This window comes from Ostrea edulis, chromosome 3, assembly GCF_947568905.1.
Source record: "Ostrea edulis chromosome 3, xbOstEdul1.1, whole genome shotgun sequence".
Classification (NCBI taxonomy): domain Eukaryota; kingdom Metazoa; phylum Mollusca; class Bivalvia; order Ostreida; family Ostreidae; genus Ostrea; species Ostrea edulis.
Genome location: NC_079166.1, coordinates 34204199 through 34222889, shown reverse-complemented (window position 1 = coordinate 34222889; position 18691 = coordinate 34204199). Strand labels below are relative to the sequence as shown.

The 18691-nt window shown below is 32.9% G+C and overlaps 1 protein-coding gene across 2 annotated transcripts in view; it reads left to right on the top strand.

Moving 5' to 3' along the window:
- The window catches only part of LOC130053382 (Golgi resident protein GCP60-like), a 99071-nt gene that overhangs the window by 54690 nt on the left and 25690 nt on the right, over window positions 1-18691 (top strand). For both annotated transcript variants that reach the window (XM_056160526.1, XM_056160527.1), the window contains exons 5-7: window positions 12691-12711; window positions 13171-13200; window positions 14772-14798. In XM_056160526.1, the coding sequence (XP_056016501.1) occupies window positions 12691-12711; window positions 13171-13200; window positions 14772-14798 (78 nt within the window). The remainder of the gene's footprint in view (window positions 1-12690; window positions 12712-13170; window positions 13201-14771; window positions 14799-18691) is intronic.

The following is an 18691-nucleotide window of genomic DNA, read 5'->3' as shown; positions in this document are numbered from 1 at the left end:
TATCATGAATTTCTCAATATCGATTTCTCCTCCCCAGCAGATGCTACACACTAAATTTGGTCAAAATTGACGAAGTAGTTTAAGACAACAAGATGAAATTGATGATATGTTAATGTATAACAGACGACGCACAACGACAGACAAAAACAGATAGCAAAATGTCACCTGGGTTATTCAGGTGACATCAAAACCATTACTATGTTAACCTCAGTTTTAGTAGTATTTTATGATCTATTCTGGGTTTTATTTTGTGTTCATACTTTCATATGTAAAGTGCTTTAAGGTAATTCTCTTGATTAAATAAAGTGCTATATAAATGTACAATAATAATAATATTATTATTTCATTCCATTCCATTATTCCATTCCAATTTGCTCAATCAACGTGGCAAGTCAACATGTGCTAGTCAAATCAAACGGACGGTACTTTCCCAAAAATTACTGAAAATGAATAATGCATTATTACATACTCGTATATAGTTTGCTTTTCCTTTACAGCATAGTAATTCACATTTAAAACGCGAATTGGCTGCATCTATCGTTATCAATATTGATATTATCATCATTATTACTATAATTAAACTGTGACTTTAAGAATATTGAAGAAATTAAGGAAGATAAGGAGATTAAAGGACAAGGTACGTTTGGGGCCAAATTTGGCCCCGCGTCCAAATTAAATGATATTCCCCAAAATTCTTTCATATGGTGTATACTTCCATAAAATGGTTATGATGTCTTCGTAAAAAGCTTTACTTATGTATAATATATATGTAAATGCAGTATAGTTTACGATAACGTTGTGCCATTTTGACGTTACTTTATGCGACTTCTTGAACAAGAAAGCTATATGTCATGAACTCAATATGAAAATAATCCAATTTATGTCGCCATATGCTCAAAGTTTTATTAAACAAATGTGCACTAGGATTTTATTTGAAAAGTTTAATTGATTTTTTCCGAAAGTTTTAATCAATTGTAGATGATTCGATGCCGCGGATGCTGTGATTTGAAGGACGATTAGTGTAATTGTATCTAAGAATTGTAGAGCAACCCATATATATCCATTCAATTTTAACATTGTATTTACATTTGGATCCAATTTGCATTGTTTTATTCTAAATTAAATGAATATCATATATGTACGTAGCACGTGGTTACGTTAAGTTATTCTTGTGTGTATATGTACACTTTGTTCTTCTTTTTTTCCGAGCGCACTAAATGTTTTCAGTGAAGGAACACGCACTAACCAATGCTATATTGAATTGTATATGTAGTAAAAAGAACATGAAATTCATTCAGAATATATGTGAAAAGAAATATTATAAAACGAACTTTTTTTTAAATTCAACACATGACAATGCGACCGAATGTGAACCTTATAGGATGTGATAAGATTTACAAACAATGTAATAAGTTCTACACAGGAGTTGACACTGACACCATGAAAAACCTAACAAATAATAATCTTGTCGGTATTATATTCAATGGTTTAGCATATACACTTGCATCTATTAATTACACTCTTTATTTGAACAAAAATATATACAGGCTCCTGACAATTATCTTTATATAACAAATCTTTCAATGCATTAGTATTTACGCAAAGGAAAAAAGTTTGAATCATAAATCATATCATTGTCTCAAACCACGTCCGAAGTCCGCATGGGAGAGGATCGTATATTTTTGACCCCCCTCCCCTTCTACCTTTTGATACATGCCGATTTAGTCGGAGATATGAAAATAACTTTGGTTTCCCTATCTAATAAATCATTCAACAATTCCTTTTCGGCCAGTTTCTAATGGTGAATGAAGCAGAGACTGTCTATTAACAGTACCAAAGGCAATCACTATGACAGTGCATCAGCATATATAATGCCGTCAGTCAAAAGTATTTATATTTTCCAGCAGTTGTCAAAATAATGAAAGGTGTAAGATCTAATCAGTTTTTGACACTAAGTTTGTTCACTATACTAGTGAAAAGGACTACTAGAATCTATAATTTATTAGTCCTGCTGATTTGTGACTAGTCCGGCTGCTGAAAGTAGACGACCGAGTCGCGATGCGACGAGGGGAAGAGTTTGAGAGGGGTTTGTCCCCTCTTAAAGAGGGTGGGAGTCCGGGGGAAAAAATCTAGATGCAAATTGTTCATTTGAGACAAATAAATGAAAATTTTATGACCAAATCTAGCCTCTTTTTCCTGAGTCTCTCATCAAACCATCATATTTATGCTTGAATATCATGAAGAATACGTCGATGTGTAACATAGAACCGTATTTTGTCGAATATGATATGCACTTTTTTCAAGGATTTTTGGTGTTAAAAAGGGGTGCGCATTGTTTACCAAATAGTTTTTTTCCCCAGATAAACTCGGCGGTTAATTTACTCGGAGACATATCGTATGCTTGTTCACCTAATCGATCTCAAGAAAATTACTACAGAACGTAAAATTATAGAAAATATTATACTTAACAATATGTAAATAATTAAATTATTATAAAACCGCCAATTAAGTTTTATTCGATCTTAGATTCATATTAGATATTCATCATCGTGCAAAAGTGCCACGATATCATCAGACCGTGACCATGACCGGCACATGTTTTTCGAAGCCATCGTTGTGTACAAGGACTTCGTCACTTGATTTTGTCAGACACATATTCAGGGTACTTTCTGCATGCTGCACGATTTCCATGGATCTGGGAATATGTGATTTTCTTCTGTAGTAAATGACACGCGACTGACGTACTTCATCTATCTAAATGCAGCGAAATTTCGGAGTTATGTTTGAATTCTTTATTTCACTACCGTCTCCAAATAATGGTAGTGTACGATTACAACACATTGAACAATTGTTCAATACTTTTACTTTATTTCTATAACGTCGGCTATTTGAATTATTTGAAGTTTAAACAAAGAAAATATCGAGTGTTCAAACTTTAATGCTACAAAATATCATGCTTTGCTAAAATTAATATATTATTACCGCGCTGTATTCAAATTTCTGTGCTTTGTTGAGAACTTACATTATTTCCACAAAGATTTCTAGTGAAATTTAAATTGAAAAAAGCCAAGAATACTGCTTGGTTAGAATGTTTACATTAATCACCGGTAATTATGTACAGTGTATATTGGGAAAAGGATATCAAACAATCGTTCCAGTTTTATACAAATGATAATATTGTGCTCTGCTTTAGTCCTCATTACTTTGTGCACAAATTACATGCAACTTTAATTCCAGAGGAGAGGGGGTGTCCGGACCTCCGCTCTAGATCCGCGCATGATTCGGATATAGTCATTAAGCGGTGTTTTGTGCACATGCCACTAAATGCTAAGTGACCGACGGTGAGTGGGATTGTTAGAGTGTAAATGCAGGAAAAGAAAGTTCTCCTTATGTGTGAAAATCGCGTTCTAATATTTCAACACCAGTTCCACGATTTAATGATGAAAATAGTAACCAATGACTAGCTATCATGTATTTTTAAATAAGACTATATCACAGAACACGTGCGTCAGTTATCGATAAATGTAAGGCGATTTTATAAACAAATAATCATTACAGCGACGTAGCAACAGGGGAATTTGGCCCACGTTCTTTTGTTTTGAGAATGTAGTTTTTCCATAAATTTTACATGCGAATTTTGATTTATCCCACCCCCTTTATGGTAATACTGAATGCTTGCGAAAATATAAGTATGAAACGATTAGAGTTGTAGATCTGTTGACATTGATTGTAGTCAAGTCGTTCGTTTCTACTAAAAATGTTTTCTTAAGAAATGTTTTTTATCTCTTTTTTTATTTGTATTTTTTTTTTTTTTTACATGTAATGATCGGGGTTCACCGGGTTTTGTCCTCTTGGAACACACAATACAAGCGTATACTTTATCTTGTAGCTTACAAATGAGTAATAATTTAGATATCTAGATACTACATCGTTTATCTATCAACTACCAACATTCACTCTTATAGCAGGGTTACATTAATTGCGTTGATATCATTGCGTATCTATATCAAATATAAAATTGGAATCGGAAATATCAGTGTCGAAGATTCCAATTCTCTGATCACACTATCTTCTTCAATGCAAACTACGTAGAGTCTTATAAAATTTAATATGCTGTACATATGCATATTATTTATTCATTAAGTTTGTATATATGAACACCATCAACGTTGAAATTTGTATTACAGATGAACGCGGGAAATGGTTAAACGTTAAATTTAATAGTCTGCTCATTTAACAACCAAGCCGAAATTTTGCTAATTATTGACTTTCAACGTGATTAATTTGTACACAAAATATCTTTGTGGTTGTTGCATGTGCTCTATCTTTAAAATGGTTTCAAAGGCATAAAAAACGGCTAATTTCGGCGATTTCGGTAAATCATGTCAATCGGAGATAAGGAAAATGACGTCATAGAACATATCACGTCACTAATTTCCACATGTATCATCAGGGCCAATGCCCTAGTGCATAATCATAATGATTAAACCAAGTGAAATCACATTCTAAATTTATCGTAATTTTGTGGCGAAATTTGGGCCTTAATGTACCTTGCTCTTTTCAAAACCAGGTTTTCTATTAAACATATATACTGTTTGGTTTCGCTGTACTTGTCTCCATAAGCAGAAAAATAATATACATACATGTATCATGAAAATAATGAGAAAAAGTCCTTTTCAAAAATCCACCGTTATCATGCCTATTTACCCTGCGACACATTTTTACAACCGCTGAAAGATCACGGATAGCGATAACATTTATCAGCGCTTCACAGTACCTACAGTATTTCCTGAGCACTTATCAGTACCAACCACAGTAAATATCAGTAATTCTCACCACCAACAGTTCAATTTAATTCTTTATTTCTCTGAGCCAACTGACTCATCAGAGTAATAATAACACACAATAATAGTTACAGGTAAATCAGAGAGAGAAATAGATTGAACGGACAAAGAAAACAGTAAAATAAATAAACATCAATGTTACTTTTTCTTAATAGTATAGCAGCACTGGAAACTTTGCCCAATTTCAACAGATCTCTGATATAACTAGTAGTTAATAATTGAATTAATTTAAAAACATTCGGTCAAGAATACTAATACTTTTTCAACGTTTTGCTAATATCGTTATACATTGGACATTTTGATATAAAATGAAATACGTCCTCAATATCATGAAGATCACAACATGCACATACTATATTACATTTGATTACACTGTAGTGTTTGTCTAATTTACTATTCAAAAGATGATTATACAACTTAAATTTAGTCAACAACCTTCTGTATTTTTCACATTTGGGTTTTGTAAGATATGTTTGCAGACAGACATTATGAATAAGATGCTGATATAAGAAGCCTTCTGAAGATCAAACAATATTTTCAAACAAATGTTTGTTTATATACATCTAGAAATTTTTGCTTCATAATAGAAAAAATTAAACATCTACGTGATTTTCTTGAAATATATAGCTTAATCCAAATGATGACAATTCATTTTAATATCTAGAATACATTTGTTATTTTGCACTACTAAAATTTCGTAACAAGACTTGAGAATACCATTTTCTATTGTTCATACTTTGAACCCAATACTCACAAATTGTAAGTTTCATTGTAGCAACCAATGACAAACGCCCAAGTTAGAAATAACCAATGTTGCTAGAAGTTTTCTTCCTGACACCAAGGGTATATTTACAAAAAGTTTACTACTTTTTCTACATCGACACATCTGTAAAAACACAATTTATATCCATAAAGTAAAACACTACAAACATACGTGTCAAAAACGCAACACAGAGTTTCTACATTAAACTCACGTTTCTTAGATCTTCTAGAACTGGCAAACGGTGCTTTTCTACCTTGGACCGCTGCAAGTTTTCGCATTATCAAAAATTCACCGTCATGATCAGGCAAAAGGCCTAAATATTCAAATTCGTTAATAATTTCAAAGTTCACGTTATTCTGTGTTCAATATTCATTGTGGTATAATGCAAGGTGAAGATAACGAACAGTGATCAATCTCATAACTCCTACAAGCAATACAAAATAGATAGTTGGGCAAACACGGACCCCTGGACACACCAGAGGTGGGATCAGGTGCCTAGGAGGAGTAAGCATCCCCTGTTGACCGGTCACACCCGCCGTGAGCCCTATATCCTGATCAGGTAAACGGAGTTATCCGCAGTCAAAATCAGTGTGCCAAGAACGGCTTAACAATCGGTATAAAACACGTCTGAGAGCATTTGACCCAATGCAAGGTTGTATTGACGAACAAGATCGTTATAACGACCATAGAATTTGCGAAATGCTGACTTCAATCGAGACTGTTGAAACCCCTGTATCATCAACTTGTTTGTCAGTAGCTTACCTCGATTTAAAAACTGACTATACGCAGAACAAGCTCTTGCATATCGAATCAGTTGAGTTATATAAACACCATATGCAGGTGATAGTGGAATATTGCTACATAAATATGGGAAGTTGACGATGGAGAAGCTGAAATCATCCCGTTTGTCATACAGTTGAGTTGTTAGTTTGCCGTTAATGTCTACTTTCAATAAAATATCTATGTATGAAGCAGAAGTGGACGACTCTGTGGTGTCTTTGATTTCGAGCGCACCGGGATATATCGAAACGACATATGAATGAAAGTTACTATTGTTAATAGAGAAAACGTTGTCGATATATTCATGTGTCGAATTGAAGGCCACAGCAAGATAATTTTCTTCTCACGTAGAAGTGTTTGAATAAATTCTGTTTCATATGAATATAGAAACAGGTCAACTAACAAAGGAGCACAATCGTGCCCATGGAAATTCCAACAGACTGTTGGAAGACCTGATCATCAAAGACTATGAAGATATTGTCAATGAGAAACTCTAGCATATCTATTTATTTCAACTTCAATGTATTTGTGCATGGAATCTGAGTTAAAGAAGCAACTTTCTATGAGGTCAAACGTCTTATCTTTAATTGATCGTGAGGAATGCTCGTGTATAGTTTTGAAAAGTCATAGATTTTGACGTTAATAAAATTGGAAAAAGTTTTGGGATTTCGAGTTTACTAAAAGTTCTTTTTTTTTTTTTTTTAGAATCAACTTTTCATTAAAGGACACGTTGCATGTTTCTAAACCTTCTTATTTCTTTAGCAAAATTAATTCATTTCATGTCTAAAACTACTTTACACGTGTTTTAAATGAAACAGTTTGCGTAGTGTTCGACTTTGAAAGCGATGAAATTCAAATCTTGCGATATCCATATTTTTTCGATATTCTAAGCGCAATTATCTGTGACGTTATATGCAGCCTCGAGCGAGAAGATTTGAAAACAGTTGTTTGGCATTTCATAAACAGATTATATCTAATTGACAACACAAAACACAAAACAATTATCACATTAACGGATTGTAAATAACACTCCATTAGCGTGTTTTGTGCCGTTTAAGGGTATACTTGCTGTCAGTAGATAGGATTTAGACTGTTTATTATTCAACTTTCGAAAGAAGGTATTAAGGAAAAGACGAATATTTTTTGTCGGCACAAAGACTTTGCCATAAAACAACCACAGTAACATTTGTCTTTTTTCTTTTTCAAGAAAGCACTTGGACAAAGACGTAGATAAACTGCGAGAAAATGGTTCAATCGAAGCTAAGCACTGTAACATAAAGGCCTACGGCATATGCACTTCAAATTCAATACACATTCGCACCAACTGACCTTCACTCTGTAAAAAACATATCTAAGCAGAACTTGTGTTCGCAGTTTCTGCTAACTGGTACTTAAAAAAAGTTAAAGATAAAAAATAATTGAACTTTCAATTATAAATAATGAAATATAACTTTGAATTGAATTATCATGTTTTAAGTTTTAATTCGTGTTTTTTCTTCTATTTTTTTTTAAGGAATGCATACGTAATATTCAACAGCAGTGCGCTGCGCTCCCATTTCCTAACAACATATAGATTAAAAAATAATGATAAATAAAATTGCTTGAATAAAATGATCTAAAAGTATTGAGATTTTCACAATAAATTTGATCATTTTCATTTAATTTTTTATTTCGAAATGCACCAGAGACAGTACAAGGCCTGGTTGGCAATGATGCACTGTACATCGTATCATAATTTAGGCCTATCCAAGTTATCCAAAAATAAATTTGATAATTATTGCACTGTTTATTTTAGAAGAAAAAAAACCGCTAATTGCAGATGTTAAAAGGAATAGCCTTACCAAATAATGTTTAGACAGCGATCCAATGTAAACATTTACACGCAAATGCAGATTTGATACTCGCTTTCCTCGCTACATTTAGGTCGCTATTTCTATGCACTTGTGTCTAAAAGGTATAAGACTTAAGAAATTTGTCAACATCGAAATAAATGCTATCCATGGTAAATAAATTAGGCCCCTAAAACCCGAGTTTTTAAGCATATCTGACACTACTTTTACAATAAGTTCATCGACGAAGGTCGCACATGACGTCACTGTACCACGTAACTACCTAACTCATTAACTAGGATTTTTTTAACTCGGGGCTTAGATTTAAGTCCGTATTGTGGCTAATTATCGCAATATTTCGGCGAATGAAATATTACAATTAATTTCTATAAGCATAAGGAAGACAAAATGAGTATAATTTTGTATAGTTTGAAAACACGAGATATGTCCTTTAACACCGCATATATAGTCGCACAGTAAGTTTGAAGTTTCTCCTTCACATCTGTTAATATTTTCGTGAGGAGCAACGATATGAACTTGGTAGAGCATTTACTGGATCCAGCAATGTATCTTTGTAAGGGTTTTTATGTAGTTTATGAATCCAGTATAGGTACGGTAACTCATATGCATTCGACCCATTGACTGGGATATTACATGTGTCTAAAACTGAAGCATGGTTTTGAAAAATTTCATATTTTGAAAGGGCAGTTAGAGTATACATATGCAAGTACGATATACTACGATAATCATTAGTATCATTTAAGTCCACCTTTCTTTTTTCTTTTTTTTTTTTTAAATTTGGGATAATAAAACATTTTGACCAACAGAATTATCACTACCAACAGTAAAATATATTCACTGATTATCAGAACTATAAGCGTGATAACAGTAATGTACAGCAAATATCAGCAGAATATGACACTCTTAGTATATGTACCGTCCAGTAGTGCTATGTAACCCATTTTAAGGGCTCCATGTGTTGATGTCATTGTTCTCTAGCCGTTTATCAACTTTGTTTCATTCCGAGCCTTATTGTCAATCATCAGAGAGATTTGAAAAGTGGCCCTACCATTACAGTCCCAAATTAAGGGCGAAAATGATAGCCCTTGATGTTCCCTTTCATTCCTGCTTACAATGTTTTTCGACTTTTCTAAGATTATGGTATCAACCTTCATTATGACCCTGCATTATGTTAAATAATGAATTTCAATTTATCTTAATTCCCCATCAAGATATGTGCCCCTTTTAAGGGTTCTATATGTTTGACGTAATTGTTCTCTATTCCTTTGTCATATTTGTTTTATTCCACCCCTATAGTCAATTATTAGAGAGGTCTGAAAATCGGCCCAACCCTTAACAGGCCTAGGTGGTACCCTTACAGCTCCAACACAGGGACGAAAATGAGGTTCTCTTCCACGCCTGTATACTCCTTTTGTGGACTCTTCAAAGATTATGTTGTTATTTACCATTATTATGACCCTACATCACGTAAAATTAGGATATTTCAGGTGAGCTCCATTGCCCTTAAAACCCTATATGACCTCTTTTTAAGGTCCTATATGTTTGAATTCATTTTTCTTTAGTCCTTTATCAGTTTTGTAAAATCATAAACTTTTAGGTGAGCCCAATTACCCTTCAGGGCCTCTTTAACCCCCTGTAGGGGTTCCAAATCTTTGACGTCATTGTTCTTTAGCCTTTTATTAGTTTTGTTTTATTCCATCATACTGTATTTAATAATAATAGAGTTCTCAAAAGTGGTCCCACCTTGGGAGGCCTCAGGTGGTATCCCTATAGCCCTAAATTGGGGGGCGGAAAAGGATAGCCCTGGGTGTCTCTGCCTGCATACTCATTTTGTGGACTATCGGTACTTTGATGAAATTTTGTATTGACTGCTAGCTCTACGGCCTTACTGGCTGCTGGCTAGGGGCTGCTATCTTCAACCTAGTATCATAGACTACGTAGTAGAGAAATTTAAGAGAAAAGTTATGCAATGCTTAAATTCGTGGTTCCTGGCTGATAAATCTAACATCGCATGTACAAATTATGGAAAAACTACATTCTCAAAAGTGAGGGGGGGGGGGGAGTTCAAGGTCTTTTGTTGCTATGTGCCTGTAATAATTCTTTGTTTATAGATTCATCTAACATTAACAAATTTTCTATGACATGGTCCTATTCAACAATACATGATAGTTAGTCATTGGTTACTATTTATTTTCATGATTACATCGTAGAACAGGTGTTGAAAAAGTAGAGTACGATTTCCACACATACGGCTGCCTTTCCTTTTCAGCATTTACACTCTACCAATACCACCCACCGTTTCCGGAGCATATAGTGACATGTGCACAAAACATTTATATTTACTAAATAATTATATCCGTATCATGCGTGGATATAGAGTTGGGGTCCTGACCGACCCACCCCCACCCCCATTTCCCCTTGCATATAAGTTATTACATTTCTGTGCTAAGCAATCACAACAGAACCAGTTCACAACATTGTCATGAAATCACCGGTACAAAAATGGAACAATTGTTTGATATCTGTTTTCCCTTTTCAACTTACATAATACCAGTGATTAATGTAATAACTCTCTTCATATTCAATGTTTTAAGATAGCTTCGGATTCCAAGTATTGATTATATTTTACATTTTTCACTATTTTACAACAAACTACTGGACAATATAAACTTTTGGCTGACGGTATTATATAACACATTGTTCAAAAGTCATTGACTTTGTGTGTGTGTGTGTGTGTGTGTGTGTGTGTGTGTGTGTGTGTGTGTGTGTGTGTGTGCGTGCGTGTGTGCGTGCGTGTGTGCGTGCGTGTGTGTGATATAGTTACAATGTACTTGTTTGAGTTATAATGCTACAAGCTTAAACATTTTGATTTAAAAGATATTATAGCACCACACCTTCTGACAGGCTCAGACAACTAATTCCATACAATTGCAGATGATACTTTACAGAACGTTTAAAATATTCAGTTCGAACTTTTTTGGTAAATACAAATGGGGCATTCGTGTTACTCTAATAGTAACTCGGCTGACAAAATTTATTATATTCGTATATTCTGGTTTCATGTCTTTCAAAACCTTTCTATATACAAAAGAATGATGTACAGGTATCCATTAAAACACCAAAAATATCAACAATAGGAGGAGGCCCATTCACATCCATATCAATTCTGGCGTCCCTTTTCTGTACTTTAAAAAGTCTCAACCAAAACCCATGTCTTCGGCTTTGCACCAAACTGCAACAATAATTAAAATGAGGGAAAGTAACAATATTATGATTTTTTAATGATTCTGCATTTGACATAAAAATGTGTAGACGACGTAGAATATCTAATTTCTGTGAAAGTTTCTTGCCGTGCAAAGAGAATCAATGTGTACAGACCAAGTAATGCAGTCATCCATTGTACACCAAGAATGATGACACTTTTAAAAGTATCTAAAACAATATCACCTATTTTGATACACATTGTTCTATACTTTGAGAATTTTTGTGCAGTAGATGTACAGGTATCAATAACAATCAAGAGCTAACTTTCTTTCGTTTGACATGCGTAGACCACACAACATACATGTAGGTACTTGATGTTAAAAATACTAATAACCATCGTTTTTGTGGTGCTAGATCTGTAGTATTTCATTTTAATTCTTGATAAAAAACTGTGTTATAAATCCATCATAAAAGTGTTATTTAATCAGAAGTGTCATATTAGTATCACCCTCCATTCTTGTAATAATGTTTTATTAATCATACAAACTGTAATCATTATTTTACCCCCAAAATAAACACATATAGCATTGTCTAAATGTAATCATAAAACGACAAAGTAATTGGAAAAAACATGGTCAACCGCAAGTGTGACATACATGTAATTATATTTCAATAACTGCAATGGAGGAATACTCAGTTGTTAAGAGTTTTTGTTCAAGAAAATTGTTTTATCAACTGTATTTGAAGACAGGTGGTTCCTCAATTTAGAAATAAATACCTGAATAAGAAAAATAGTATTTCTGGTAGCGCCGATGTTGTATGGGTTCCGAGGAATGTTCACGCTAGTTTACAAACAGTCCGAAATTTATGTACATGATCACGCCACCACCAGAGAGGGTTTTCATTTGAATCACCTACCATTTACTCGGTGTAATTTTCAATTTCGCTCTTACGGTCGATGTTGTGTTTTTGTTTTTCATCAGACTGGTAAATAGTGAGTGAGGAATGCAATATACCACATACGGTTCATTCAACTATCGGATTTGTTTTTCGAACATCGGTTCGTTTGACAAATACTTGAATAGTCGACTGTAGTTTGGTATCTTTCAAGATATTAGATTGTCATTTTCCCATGCATCTTCCAATATCAAGTGTTCACTCAAAAGATAAAGTAACTTCAGTTATTGACGATAACGTGTCATGTTTTGAATTCCCTTGGCATAATGGCTATATTCATATTTTTTTTTAGATGTGGAAGAACATATGAGAGGTATTATTGTTTTGCTATTCTTTTCGTTGCATAAAAATAGTTAACTTCATTTCTACAAAGTATTTGCAACATTGTTTATATTGTAGAAAATATGTTCATATACCGACATTCAAGTGGATATTTTGATTAATATGTACTAAGTAACTTCATATTTTATATATTGTATTTGACGTGATATATGATTTAAAAACGAATATAGAAAAAAATTGCTGAACTTGAAATAATTATAGTATTTCAGACATTGTGTTCTGATAATAACACTTTGATTTTTGTATACGCTATCCTTATACAACATCACATTTCCTGGGTTGTTTTCTGCAGAAATGCATCGATATTAGGAATATGTGAGATAATAGAATTAATGTCAATTTTTAATTTCCATCTCTTCATATTAGATCAAATTTTGTTTCACATTTGTAAACATTTCACATTAAACTAACGGACAGTTATTACTTTTAGACTTAAGACAAGAGCAGGAGAGGATGAAAGGCAAGTTTAACTTTTAAGTTGGATTGATCCTCATGTGATGTCGTGGTTCTTTGCAAATGTCTTTACGAAAATAATCTTTATGCGATAGAAATATATCTTTTAAAGGAATTTTATTCGCTGGATAAAATTTAAAAACTGTATACTACTGAAGTGAAACGTTTCTATTTTGCATGAATAATCAATTATTCATAATGACGAACATGTTATCGAGGGCAATAACTCATATTTCCTCTACTCTATGTCTATCATACAATTATTACCCTAACATTCTCTGTTAAGACTGGGGAACATTAAGTGGCAAGGAATGAAATATACAGCGTTCGTGATTTTCATCTGTTACAGTCAAAGCATTAGACGTCACAATGCAAAACGTGGATGTAAACTCAATGCGGATTGAAAAGATATAAGCGTATTGCCGCGCACGGGTGGGGACATTTTTCAGCACGGACTCCCTTCAAAACATTGCATTGAATTTCCAATGTCTAGATTGATTGTCAATCCACTTAGCTTTATTCTTATTGTATTAATGAATTATAATATTAAACCCGTAGTAAGTAAATTTGAAAATCAACATTTCTTGCCATTTAATGTTCCCCAGTCTTAATTGACACATATTTCTGAATTAACAGTTTTTCTAAACTGTTCACATTCACATATTGTCACTATAACAGGTTTTTATCAATTTTTACTATTCTGTTATCTTTTTTAATGTGTGATTTTCTGATCTTGACCAATACTTCCGGTTATGCATGTCTGACATTTTTAAAAAAGGGTGGTACCAAACACATTTTCGTTTTGGTTATTAATCAAATATATCTTTATTGAGTTGAAATATATGCATTTTTTGCACTTTCAACCATTAATATTGATAGGTCACATGAGGGTGGAGCTACCTTAATTTCATATTAAAGGAACTGATTCACGATTTTCTCGACAATTTTCTTTTTCAGTTTTCATGATCAAAATATAAGTGATGTGTGATGTGTTTGAAAAGTTTCACAAACATGAAGGTTATATATTATGAGAGATGCTTAATATATAGTATACTATTTGATTTGAAAATAAAGATTTTAGTGTGTTATTGTTTACGAAGATTTCAAAAGAAATGGATATCAATAAACGTTTATTATATATATCACATTTCAAGTATTCTTTAGGTAATTCGTGCCATTCAAAAGTTGAATTTGTGACTTATCAAATCAATATGCTTTAAATTACAAAATTAACATTTCACTGGTTTGTTTGTCAACATAATTAGACATGAGTGTTTGTTTACACAACACAGAGTAAAGCTAACATATTGCCGATATTCTTGCATTCAGAAGGTTCAGATTTTCGTTGTCAACATTAAATGAGGTTTATTTTTAATGTTTCACTTCACAAAGGAAAAACTTATTTTCTTTCTAAAAGCGTGAATCAGTCCCTTGAAATCATTCATTTGCTGTAGACAACATTAATAAACGAAGCTTATCTACAGCTTACTACGGATATATTAGGATTGAAACCTTTTGACAATACTGCTGTACACCATTTTTAAATGTTTATAACACTGTTGTGTTTGATTTTAACAGAATCACAGAACCGTCAAAGAGTGGAAGGTAATATTTCAACAAAAATATCACTTGTAGTCAAAATCAGCAAGCATTTTGTGAAAAATGTGGAACGTGGCATGAAAAAAGATATAGTCGAAACGCATATCAAATGTTCATGATAGATAGTCTGATAGAAATATTCAACAATTTTTTTTTTCGCATTGTTACTATAAAAACCGCGTGACTTGTAGACAGCGTACGATGTAAAACTTATACGGTACCAATTTTGATGCCCCACATGCGCATTTTGACAAATAAAGTCTTTCAGTGATGCTCAACCAACATTTTTGAAATTCGAAATAACAATAAATTTGTTAGAGTTATTTTAGGGAAAAACAGAGTGTCAACAAGTGGAGTCAAATTCGTCTAAGAATAAGAGCTATGCATGAGGGGGATAATCCTTAATTTTGAAATGAATTTCTAAATTTTATCACAGCAATTAAATATACATTCGTATTTTCAAGCTAGTAAAGAAGTACTTAGATACTGGGCAGCAGAGACCCTCGGGGACTAACAGTCTACCAGCAGAGGCCTCGACCCAACAGTCATAATGTAAAACTTATACGGTACCAATTTTGATGTACCAGATGAGCATTTCGACAAATGATGTCCCTTCAGTGATGCTCAAACAAAATGTTTGAAATCCTAAATAACAATAAACTTGTAAGAGCTATTTAGGGAAACACAGAGTGCCAAAAAGTGGAGTCAAATTCGTCTAAAGATAAGAGCTATGCATGAAGGAGATAATTTGTTTAAATATAACACTAGAATTTAAATAATCTGCAATCGTGTTAAGACTTACTAACATACTTTACATACATTGTACAATATTACTTTTGCTCTAGAATTACCAAGAAGAAGAAAATCACTAAGCAAGTTACATTTATAAACTAAAGGCAATATATTTCCGTGATATGTTGCCATTTTTACTATCAAATTGCCTACCTTTATAACTCTTCAGATTCGTGAGGTAAAACAACATTGTTTTTGTCTATACGATCACAACATTTAAAACGTTCCTTCATATATTACCATTATTTTGGTTTAATTACGGTGAATGAAAACTATTACGAATTATCGATATTCAAACATACTTTTTGAGAGTTGATGGATTCACAGCAAACTAACAACACAACTTTATGAAAAACAGGATGATTTCATCTTCTCCATCATCGACTTCCCATATTTATGTAGCAATATTCCATTATCACCTATATATAGTGTTTATATCTCTCAACTGATTCGATACGCAAGAACTTGTTCTGCTTATGGTTAGTGTTTAAATCAAAGCAAGCTACTGACAAACAAGTTGATGGTACAAGGTTCCAACAGTCTCGGTTAAAGTCAGCATTTCGCAAATTCTATGGTCGTTATAACAATCTAGTTGTTCGCTAATACAACCTATCATTGGGTCAAATGCTGTATGGCGTGATTCGTGTCGATTGTTAAGCCGTCCTTGGCACACTGGTTTTGAGTACGGATAACTCCGTTTACCTGATCAAGATATAGTGCTCAGAGTGGGTGTAACCGGTCGACAGGGGATGCTTGCTCCTCCTGGACACCTGATCCCACCTCTGGTATATCTAGGGATCCGTGTTTGCCCAAACTCTCTGTTTTGTATTGCTTATAGGAGTTATGAGATTGATCACTGATCATTATCTACACCTTTCTAGAACACAACTTACTTAAGTTTAGTTTGTTGTACAGTAGCAATCATGAGTGATAAAAATATATGTTAGCTACTTAGCTACTCTGTATTTTTCGATGAAAAATAGTATTCATTCCTACTCATGAATGTATGCTAGATCTATAGTGAATTGACATACTGTACTTCATGAAAACGGTGAGTATAGAGTATATTTGCTTGAGATGTTTTGCAATTTTAATTCATTTAAATTATTTATTCACTAAACATGTTAGCATACAATCACATTAAACGATATGAGATATTAAATAAAAATAGATTTTATATATATATATATATATATATATATATATATATATATATATATTACTCTTTGTGAAGCACAACGATTCAAAGTGCATGTAGCAAGATATATCAATTGACCAAATTCTGCTGTCTTTTACCATGGCAACCACGACACCTACATTACATGTAAATACCAAATTTTATTTGATATTCCTTTTAAATGTAAAGTCAGATTTTTTCATTCTACTCGGTGAGCATGTACAAAATATGTAGGGGAATTTTACATATGAGTATACAGAAAATGTCCTTTATTAAATACATATTTTTATACTCAGTCACTGAAAGTCTAAGGACAGATATTATCTGAATATGTGTTTTCTCTAGTAGCTGAAAACAATTTTGGTTGAATCTTAAACATTACGGTTAATCTGACAGGTGTTTGAAAATCGTTTATTTCAATTTTTCACATTTTAGAATGATGTCTGATCTGTTACCTCTATTCTCTCTTAAACGGATGTAAACTTGCGGGGGGGGGGGGGGGGGGTCCTCACAAAATGAGATACCGTATAAGTTTTACATTATGACCGCTGGGTCGAGGCCTCTGCTGGTGAGCTGTTAATCTTCGAGGGTATCTACAGCGCAGTTGCTAAATACTTCGTTACTACCTTGAAAATACGGATGCATATTAATTTGCTGAGATAAAATTTAGAAATTCATTTCAAAATTAAGGATCATCTCCCTCGGGCATAGCTCTTATCCTTGGACGAATTTGGCTTTGAATTTTTGGCACTCTAGTTTTCCTTGTACCACTTAAAAGCCATTCTCTGTAACCACTTAAACATTTATATAAGGGATCCGGCACGCACTGTCACCGATTTTTTTTTTCAAATTTGGCACATCGACTTAATCTGGCACAAGTAATGTAAAACCATCATAATTTGTTTGCTATGCAACTCTCTTGCCATAGTAACACGTGTATGCCATTCAGGTCAAATAAGAGTCAATTTTTGGAGATGAAAAATGACATTTTTTATTCAACTAAGCTGTTTGAGTTCTTAATTAATCATCATAAAATGATAATATATAGCGTTTTTATTATTTAGTTTGATATTTAGTTAAAGGTTTGGATAATTCTGTTATATTTTCATTCTGTCTGGAATTGAGGGTTGTTTGATAAATTCTGAAAAAGCTAATTTAGAAGCAACTTTGAATGATGGATAAAAATTCCCGCATTCAGCTTGAAATCTATAAATGCTTGTACAACATACAATAGATATCGTACTAACATATAAAAATGAGACATGTTTGGGAATCTACCATCTAAGCTGTGTTTCCATGGAAACAAAATGATGCATATCATCATGATTTGACAGTAGATATGCATTTTTCAATGTAATTCAAAATACAATTCTCTATGTATTCAAAGTATATAATCTTAATAACCGACTGCTACTGATGTTAGATTTTAAATTTTAAAAAAGTTTAATTTGAGAATTCATGTTGGTTGCCATGGAAACGAAAATTGCTATTTGTTTTCAAATTCGAAATCGAATAAATTTTTAGATAAAAAAAAATGCTTTTATGGACAGATTCAACTGAAGTCAATGTTATAGTTGATAAAATATTAATACTGATAGATAATTCATATTACATTGTTGCTATGGTAACAAAATATCACAAAACAGCAAACTTGATGTTTACATTCTTTTCAAGTAAATCGCATTTTGTTATACATCATGCATGTTCTTCAATCATAAAAACTCTTCATTTGTACCAGATGATTAAATCAATGCATAGTTTTTGGTTTTTTATTTTTTTTTTTTGATTTCTATTTATGTATTGTACATGTATCACAAATTGCATTGTATATCTTTAAAATTCATCAAAATAACTACCATATTTAGAAAATGCATATTTGAATATTTCAGTTATTTCAAACTATTATGTGCATTTTTTCACTTTGCCAATC